The 10,245-nt window shown below is 43.5% G+C and overlaps 1 protein-coding gene across 1 annotated transcript in view; it reads right to left on the reverse strand.

The window, feature by feature from the left end:
* Positions 1 to 10,245, reverse strand: part of CNOT11 (CCR4-NOT transcription complex, subunit 11) — an 18,815-nt gene that overhangs the window by 6,591 nt on the left and 1,979 nt on the right. The window contains exons 2-4 of the mRNA XM_011969596.1: positions 10,102 to 10,178; positions 5,909 to 6,073; positions 1,559 to 1,711 (exon numbers count right to left, since the gene is read on the reverse strand). Coding sequence (XP_011824986.1) covers positions 1,559 to 1,711; positions 5,909 to 6,073; positions 10,102 to 10,178 — 395 coding nt within the window. The remainder of the gene's footprint in view (positions 1 to 1,558; positions 1,712 to 5,908; positions 6,074 to 10,101; positions 10,179 to 10,245) is intronic.

The following is a 10,245-nucleotide window of genomic DNA, read 5'->3' on the forward strand; positions in this document are numbered from 1 at the left end:
GCCAAATGTGAGAGTCTACTGTTGGGTTTACAGAAAACATCTATTTTCTGGTTAAAAATCGTCACTTTATCTTAAACATCTCCGCTGCCTCTTCTCTCACCTCACCAGGACTAACATCTGAATCTCCCTTCAACCACTTACAAAAATACAGTTTTTACCAATTGACGAGCAGTACTCCTTATGTGTAGAGAGTTCCTGCGAGGTGGGGACATCGGGTATTTGGCTAGACCCACTTATGATGAGGGATCTGCTTTTCACAGATCTTCCTGGTGACCTATGCAATGTAGAGTTGTGCCCAAGCAAATATTAAAAAGAAGCCACTACATGCCATGGACATTTCAGTCACACTTGTGACTAGCGGAAATGTCAAATATTAAACCTATGTATGCCAAAGATCTACTGTAAACCAAATGGTACAAAAGTCACTGTGTGAATTTCAAACTCATGGTGATACCACACTATCACCGGGTAAACATGTTCTCATTCCAAAGCAGAAAGCTTGCCTTCATAATTCAGAGCACACAGAAGCCTATAAAACAGATGCCAGGGAGAGTGGTGCATGCCTGTAATTCCAGCTACGTGGGAGTCTGAGGTAGGAGGATCCCCTGAGCCTCAGGGGATGGAGTCTGGCAGATTTTGTAAGTGGTTGAAGGGAGATTCAGATGCTAGTCCTGGTGAGGTGAGAGAAGAGGCAGCGGAGATGTTTAAGATAAAGTGACGATTTTTAACCAGAAAATAGATGTTTTCTGTAAACTCAACAGTAGATTCTCACATTTGGCTGGGCATCACAGCAAGACTCCATCTCTTAAAGAAACCCCCAAAAAATGCAGCTAATATTATTTCAAATTCTACAAGTATTTTCTTTGAATTAAATTAGGAGCTTGTAAGAAAAACTAAAATGGAAAAGGAAATGATAGTCATAAGATTACTTAAGAGGTATGAAACAAAAAGATAATGAGCTGCTACAAAAAAGACTCATTTCAGTAAAATCAGAATCTGTAATTTAAAAAAAATTTTTTTTTTTCCTTTTTGAAACACTCTCTCACTCTGTCCCCCAGGCTGGAGTTCTGTGGTGCAATCTTGGCTCACTGCAACCTCTGCCTCCCAGGTTCGAGCCATTCTCCTGCCTCAGACTCCTGAGTAGCTGGGACTGCAGGCGCGCACCACTACACTTGGCTAATTTTTGTATTTTTAGTAAAGATGGGGTTTCACCATGTTGGCCAGGCTGGTGTCAAACTCCTGACCTCAAGTGATCCACCCGCCTTGGCCTCCCAAATGCTGGGATTATAGGTGTGAGCCACCGCACCCGGCCTGTATCTTTAGATATGCATAGGATAGACGTGCAACCAACCACTTGGCATGCACTTTTCTTACAGAAGAAACTAATTGTCACTGAACATCTCTACTATGTTCTAGAGACTCACTACACTAGAAAGGTTCACACTAAATTACAATTTAAGTCATAACAAAAATAAGATGATGTCTGAAAAAACTGAAAAGTCCTAGAGGATGCTGACGGAATAAAACCAAGAATATAAATTAATTTACATATACCTACTTTCAATAGGTGGCTTTGGTCCGCTGACTAAAGCTTCTGTAATCTGAGAGGCAACTGAGCTGTCAAATCCAGAATTAGAAGAATCCGGGTCTGGGTCACTGAGAATACTGGGGAAGCTCGCTTTGCTTTGTGTTGGCAGTTCAGATTGGCGTTCTGGAAAAGGTTAAAATAGGAGATGTTTTAAAATTATGGACATCATGAGGAGAGTGAAAAGCTACCGACTGAGGTAAGCTATCTGTAACACAGAAAAACAAAGAGCCAGATTCAGAGAGAGAGAGAAAGAGTATGTGCGTGTCTGTACGTACAGCAGGTCCTCACTTAACGTCGTTGAAAGATTCTTAGTTGCATCTGCAACTAAGTGAAACGACATATAACAATCATTTTCATCAATGTTATAATAAAACAATGTTGATGAAACAGTGTTATTCAAGGACCTGATCTACATCACTTCACTTAAATCCGCAGTTTCCAACAACCTGTCAGTGATGTTGAAGACTTACTGTACATAAATTTTTAAATTAATTGAAAAAAAAAACCCAACAGGAAAAACTGAACTAATAACTTTAATAAGGATTTTATTTAAAAAGCTTGAATGGCCAAAAAAATCTGAAAAGATGTTTAATCCCATTAGGAACTAGGGAAAATCCAGTTAAAACACAAGATACTATAACATACCCACCAGATTGGCAAAAATGTATAAACTTGACATTATCAAATGCGGAAGAGGATGTAAGGTAACTTGCACACTGTTACAGGAATGAAAAATGGCACAGCAACTTTGGAAAACAATTTGACGTTTCCTTATAAAGTTTTTACATGTGCATCTCTTTCCATCTAGGAGACACACTTTCACACGCACCCCAGAATAAGGTGCAAGAATGTTCACAGCAGTATTATGTCCATCAGTGGCAGGATGGATACAGAACTTGGTATTCCACAGTGTGAAGGTACCACAGCAGCAATGAAGAGCAGCCACTGCAGTTACACGCCATCAGCATGGACTCATCTCTCACCCCCCAACAGAAGAAAAGCACAAAAGAAGAAATGCAGTACAATTCCACATATGTGAAGTTCAAGGGCATGCAACGTGAAACTATGGGCAGGCACAGGAGGGAAGCAAATTGAGGATGATTATCATAAAAATCAGGTTAGTGATGAGGCAGCCACCTGGAGAAACACCCAGGGAGCCTCTTGGCCCTGAAAATATTCTCTTTCTTAACTTGGATGGCCACTTGCTCCAGGTTCACTTAATTATAATTCCTTTAAAAAGTGAATGCATGTTTTATTTCAGATTGTATAATTTTAGAAACACCTGGCTAAATTCCTGAGTAAAGAACTATACAAATCAGTAGAAGACCATCGACCCAATGGAAAAATGGCCAGACATATGAAAAGATGCCTTAGACATAGAGCATCTTTTCTCATTCATGTATTAAGAGAAATACTAAAATTATCCTGTAATGCCATTTTAAAAAATATCAGATCATTGAAGTACAAAAAGTTAGATAACATACTATCAACCAAAATGTAAAAACTGGCCAGTTGCGTGGTAAACTAGTGATCGGTGTTTGTCAGGAATAAATCATAATGAAAAACGAAACCTCTGAAATGAATACTGTCATTGTTGGGGTAAAACTTCACCCCCTGTAGTCACTTATGTTTAACTTGTCTGCTTGTTTTTTTAAAGTTAAGAAAACACAAACTGCATCATCCAAAAATACACCTGTGGTCCACGGATGCCACTGTAAGACACCTGAATTTTAGGCCTCCAGAGAGACGGTCTGGGTGGCCGGCCCCCGAGTGGAGAGGCATGCTTGCTTTTTCTTTCCACTTGTGAAGAGGAATGGATTCGGACATCTGCCCGCTGGGGAGAGAACGGCAAGCAGCAAGCTTAGCCACTCGGGCAGACTTCTCAGCCCTTACTCTAGGCGTGTGATCCTTCCTCCACGTGATATACTTCACAACTTTCTCACGTCTGGCTCAAGACATCCCAAGTGAAAAGGAAGGTGAGATGTGATTCTCACTTTATTATGATAAATAAATACTGTTTAAATAGTATAAATATTATTATAAATACTAAGCTAGAACCATCAGAATATATCACTTCTGTATCCAGTTTTCAAAGTATCTTCGGTGTTTGTCAGGAATAAATAAAAATAATCATTTTATTTCTATTAAATTATATCTGGCACTAGTGGCTAATAAGTACTTTTGTACTTATTAGTACAACCTTAAAAAGTCTTAAAAAGATTTCTTTTGGTTTCAGAAAATAACCTTTGTTACATTGTTCTTGTCTCTGCTTTTCTGACAGGGTCTCACTCTGTTGCCCAGGCTGGAGTGCAGTGGTGCAATCACAGCTCAGTGCAGCCTTGACCTCCCAGGATCAAGCGATCCTCTTATGTCAGCCTCCCAGGTAGCTGGGACCACAGATGCACACACCACCACACCCAACTAATTTTTTTAAGTTACTTTTGTAGAAACAGGGTCCCCCTGTGTTGCCCAGGCTGGTTTTAAACTCCTGGGCTCAAGTAACTCTCATGCCTCGGCCTCCCAAACTGCTGGGATTACAGGTATGCACCACTGTGCCTGGCCCCATTGTTGTATTGTTAATACCCAATAGTTTAAAGGTTAACAATGCTCCAAAGGAAAAGCTGTTTATTGCAACATGTCACCTTATATCAGAAGCCAAATGTCACAGGTCTATGAAGTCTAAGAGGATGATGGGGCATTGTCAAAATTAATACTTCAGCTTACTTAATGACAAAGTCAAGCATTCACAAACCCAGCTACATATTACAATTTCCCTATTGAGCTGCTCTCAAGTGACAAAATGAATGCTTATAGCAGGCAAGCCCAAAGTGCCTCCTCTACTCCTTCAGAACTCAGAGACCTTCTCTCTCACTACCAGTTCTCCTTCTCCTATTATTTTCTGTCAGAACACACTGTTTACTTCAAGAGCACTCATTCATTTGCTTACATGTTTAACACAGAATGTGCCAGAACAATCCTGAACAAGAACAAAGTTGAAAGTTTCATACCTCCCAATTTCAAAACTTAGTACAAAACTACAGTAATCAAAACAGTGTGGTACTGGCAGAAAGACAGACATATAGACAAATGGAATGGAATAGAAAGCCCAGAAATAAATCCTGGCATATACGGGCAAATGATTTTCAACAAGGATGCCAAGAGTACATTGGGTTTGGCTATTGAGGGTCCCTTGAGACAGGTCTCACACTGTCATGCAGGCTGGAGTGCAGTGGCGCAATCACAGCTCACTGCAATCTCCCAGGCTCAAGTGATCCTCTCACTTAGGCCTCCCAAGTAGTTGAGACCACAGGCATGCACCACCACGCCCAGCTAAGTTTTTAATTATTTGTAGAGACAAAGTCTCCCTGTGTTGCCCAGGCTAGTCTTGAACTCCTGCCCTCAAATGATCCTCCCACTTCAGCCTCTCCCAAAGACTACAGGCATGAGCTACTATGCCAGCCTTTCTTCAGTTCAAAGATGGATTTTTCCTTTTTTTTGAGACAGAGTCTCGCTCTGTCACCCAGGCTGAAGTGCAGTGGTGCAATCTCGGCTCACTGCAACCTCCGCCTCCCAGGTTCAAGTGATTCTTGTGCCTCAGCCTCCCAATTACAGGTGTGAGCCACTGTGACTGGCCGGATTTTTCTATTTCTGCAAACAACACTGTTGGAATTTTGACAGGAATTGCACCAAATCTGCTGATTGTTTTGGATAGTATTGACATTAACAAATATTAAGTCTTCCAATCAGAACTTAAAAAAAAACACTAAATTTTATCCAGCTTTCTTCTAAATCAGGAAAAGCAATCAACTCAAGTGAAAACTACAAATGAATGTACAAGCTATTAGCATCCGAAAATAAAGATTTCCATTTATTTATTTATTTAGAGATGGAGTCTTGCTGTAGCGTAGGCTGGAGTGCAGTGGTGCGTTCTTGGCTCACTGCAACCTCCACCTCCCAGGTTCAAGCAATTCTCCTGCCTCAGCCTCCCGAGTAGCTGGGATTACAGGTGTGCACCACCACACACGGCTAATTTTTTGTATATTTAGTAGAGACAGGGTTTTACCATGCTGGCCAGGCTAGTCTTGAACTCCTGACCTCAAATAACCCGCCCGCCTCAGTCTCCCAAAGTGCTGGGATTACAGGTGTGAGCCACCGTGCCCAGCCAAGACTTCCATTTAAGATCCAGTACTAAAACTACTTTTTAAAACGGATGATACTAACCTTTTAGCAGTTACAAAAACCATCATTTTAGTCGAGTCCTCAACAAGAGAGTCCTAATATTACCACACAGGAATGCCCAAACCATTGATTCCTCCTTACCGGCCAAGGCTAACTGAAGCCCACTAATGTCCACAGACTGGCCCATGTTTCCAACGTCCATCAGCGCAATCTGGCGAGGCGTCTTTTTGAAGAGTTCCCGTGGGGGTGCCAGCATCAGCTGGGAAAGAAAAAACTTTTCTGGTGGAGTTATAGGAGGTAAAAATCCTGCAAACAAAAATGTATAACAATTTCTCCAATGGTTACTTTTAAAAATCAACTTGAATCTGGTAACATCAGTACTTGCTACTTGCCACTTCAAGCCATATATTTTTAAGAACTAAATTATAATTACGTTTCAGTCAACCAAATATATACATTTATGAACTATGTAATTAAATATGTCATTTGAAATTCAATGATCTGTGGCCCTACCAATGAAACTTAAGGTTTTTGTACCTGTTAATTTTAAGAGTTAAAGGAAGATGAAAAAACACGAAACGCGGCTTAGCAGTGAAAGACAGGTTTTCTTTAGTTAAAACATCGGCCAGGAGTGCCTCTCAGGTTTTCACTGAAGAAAATCTGTCTTTGACTGCCATGCTGCATTTCGTGGTTTTCTCTTTTTTTTTGTTTTTCTTTTTTGTGATGAAGTCTCACTCTTATTCCCCAGGCTGGAGTGCAGTAGCATGATCTCGGCTCACTGCAACCTCCGGGTTCAAGTGATTCTCCTGCCTCAGCCTCCCAACTAGCTGGGATTACAGGCACCTGCCACCACGCCCAGCTAATTTTTGTCTTTTTAGTAGAGACACGGTTTCACCATGTTGGCCAGGCTGGTCTCGAACTCCTGACCTCAGGTGATCCACCTGCCTTGGCTTCCCAAAGTGCTGGGATTATAGGCGTGAGTCACCGCACCCCACCTGGTCTTTCTTTCCTCTTTACCTCTTACATTAATAACTTTTTTTTTTTTTTTGAGACGGAGTCTCGCTCTGTCACCCAGGCTGGAGTACAGTGGTGTGATCTCGGCTCACTGCAAGCCTCGCCTCCTGGGTTCACGCCCTTCTCCTGCCTCAGCCTCCCGAGTAGCTGGGACTGAAGGTGCCCGCCACCACACCCAGCTAATTTTTTGTATTTTTAAGTAGAGACACGGTTTCACCGTGTTAGTCAGGATGGTCTCAATTTGCTGACCTCGTGATCCGCCCGCCTCAGCTTCCCAAAGTGCTGGGATTACAGGTGTGAGCCACCGCGCCTGGCCCAATAACTTCATTTTCTAAAGTGCCTCAACTCCTGCAAAGGCTAAAGCTTATATATGTAAACAAAAACAGACAACACTACAGTGCTCAGACATGCTTTTCTTTCTTCTCTGTTTCCACTGTGTAAAGTGGAATAAATAGAAGAGCAACCAGTAGCAATCCAAATACACTACCTGATTCAACACACAATGCAGTTTACAAATTCCCACAAGGCTGAATGTTCCTTCCCTTTTGTCCCATGTTCGATTGCTCATCAAGCCTCATCTCTCCCACTGCAGCAATGTCAACAGGCTGCATTCCCTCAGCTCTAGTCCCCACTCCTCTCTTGCCTGGAGTACTCTTGCCCCCTCTACTGACTTCCCCAGCTCCCAGTTTTGACCCCTGCCCACTCACCACCCATAGTCCACACTTCCTCTTACCATTTAGTTATATCTCTAGAGTGCAGATCTGATCACATTACTTAACCTGTTTACACAGAATTAAACCCAGATTTTTATACCGTTACAAGACCCTTCATAATACGGTCCCAACGCACCTTCCTAATCTCACTTCTTGACTTTCTGTCCCATCCATGTACCCTACACCCCAGTTGCACAAAATCCCTCAACTTCTACACCCAGTTCCTTTTTTTGCTTTGAGGCAGTCTCACTCTGTTGCCCAGGCTGGAGTGCGGTGGTGCGATCTCAGCTCACTGCAGCCTCCGACTCCCAGGTTCAAGCAATTCTCCTGCCTCAGACTCCTCAGTAGCTGGGATTACAGGAGTGCACCATCATGCTGGGCTGATTTTTGTATTTCTGGTAGAGATGGGGTTTCATCATGTTGGCCAGGTTGGTTTTGAACTCCTGGCCTCAAGTGATCTGCCTGCCTCGGCCTCCCGAAGTGCTAGGATTGCAGGCATGAGCCACCGCACACGGCTTTACACCCAGTTCTTTAGTAATACCTGGCAGAGTCACTCCCGCCCTCGCACCCGCATCCCTAATCAATATCCAGCAAAAGTATCACTCCTTCCGAGAATCTCTCTGGCTCCATGGGTGGTCCTTCCTTCCTCTGTACTACCCAGCATTACACAATCGCAGTCCTGCCTCTGTTCAGAGTCATCTGAAGAGCATTCTGAAGACATACCCACTAAATGTCTTACCCTAAACAGAACACATCAGCAGCTCTGGGAGTGGGGTGTTGGCACTGATATTTTCTCTTCTATGTTACCTACACACCATCCCTACCTACTTTAATAATGGTAATAATAGTGGGTAACACAGGTACTTTTATTCTTTGTAACAACTCTACCAGCTGGCAATTGTTACTATTTGCATTTGACAGATGAGGAATCTGAGGCACAAAACGGTTAAATATAATCCATCCATGGATTCTTTCTCTGGCAACTGCCATCCTACCCATGGCAAATCTGTGTGTACAATGCAGTCTACGGACTAGGTGTGGGTTTAGATTCACTGTATATGAGAATGACATTAATAAGTCACAGTTCCTTTGCCTCACTTGTTCTTCAGAATTCAAAGGGCCCTCTGACCTAAATCCCATAGTGTCCCAATCCTCTCATACCAGCACCCCAGGGTGGTGGTGGTCTCTTTCTGTGTGTGTGTGTGTGTGTTTAGAAGCAGGGTCTCGCTGTCACCCTAACTCACTGCAGCCTCAAACCCCTAGGCTCAAGTGATCCTTCTGCCTCAAACTCCTGAGCAGCTGGGACTACAGATGTGAGCCACCCCATGCCCAACAATTTTTATTTTTTATTTTTTGTAGACAGGGTAAGTCTTACTATGTTGCCCAGCATGGTTTCAAACTCCTGGCCTCAAGCAATTCCCAACCCCCAACCTCCACCACTTCGGCCTCCAGAAGCGCTGGTATTATAGGCGTGAGCCACCTCGCCAGGCCTAGGTGGTGGGTTTTGACCACAAACCTGTGTTACATTCACTTTCTGGGCAGTCACAAGATTCTTAAAAGCAGGTTAAGTACCTGTACCCTAACGGCATCTCAGCCAATACAAAAGGTTGCCCTTCTTAGGTAAGGGCACTACAGGACACCAATCAGAGATCCTGACGGGGTGCCAGGCAGGAACGCTAACTAGAAATGCGGCCCTCCTGTACCATAAAAACAAACTCCTGGTGTCACCTCAAAATCTGCTGCCTTAGCCTTGACTCACTGTATGGCAGGCCCTACCTATGCTGGTTAAGGAATGTAAGATCAAGCTGTTACCTATCTCTAGCTATGTGCTTCCTCCACTACACTGGTCCCTAAATCCTTCAGGTCCCTTGTCACCACGCCATTTTTGTTTTCTGACTGCAAGTCTTCTCCCAAAGCAAATCCACATAAAGCATCCCGTTTGAGCTTAAAAACAAAAAAATGTAACCTCGCATCCAACCTACTAGTTTGATCTCACCAATGCCACACAATGGTAAATATATTTTACATAATTTATACCATGAATGCACTTTACATAATGTTCAGTAAGTCATGCGTTTCCAATCGCGAGATCATCAATTTGAGACTTTCTATCCTCTGCCCCCATCCCTAACAGGCTAAGGCAGGTGGCTGCAAAGTCTTTAATGGTGTTTCACGTGTATTTCCGCCCACAACTTCTTCAGCTTCTTAGTACTGACTTCTACGTACTCCTTTGAGACTAAAAACCGGGGACAGATCTAGTCTTATCGTTGGTTTTAACTTCACACACCACAGACGGGCTTTCGAAGAACGAACCGTATTTGAGACACTAAACATGTCAAGACCTACACTGAGCTCTATGATGTGATGGGGTGTATAGAGAAATTATTTGCGGTGTCACGAACTTGCAATTAAGCTACCACCTCTCCATTCTTTAGAGTTAAGGCGGGGAGGGAGTGAGGGGCGTGGGAACGCAGAGGGAGGCGGAAAAAGAGGATTATCAGTTCACACGGATAGTTAATTTCCCTTTCAGGTGAGCTCCCAACAGCGCGGGTGGAAAGCTGCGGAATCTAACGCTATCCACACGGCACAGCTGGCTTCAGCAGGTACCTGAGAGCGGAGGGCGGTCGGGCTCCTGACCGCCGCGGGCGGGCGGGGCTTTTCCTTTTTTTTGAGACAGAGTCTCGCTCTGTCACCCAGGCTGAAGTGCAGTGGTGCAATCTCGGCTCACTGCAACCTCCGCCTCCCAGGTTC

Source organism: Mandrillus leucophaeus, unplaced genomic scaffold (genome assembly GCF_000951045.1).
Source record: "Mandrillus leucophaeus isolate KB7577 unplaced genomic scaffold, Mleu.le_1.0 Scaffold9, whole genome shotgun sequence".
Classification (NCBI taxonomy): Eukaryota; Metazoa; Chordata; class Mammalia; order Primates; family Cercopithecidae; genus Mandrillus; species Mandrillus leucophaeus.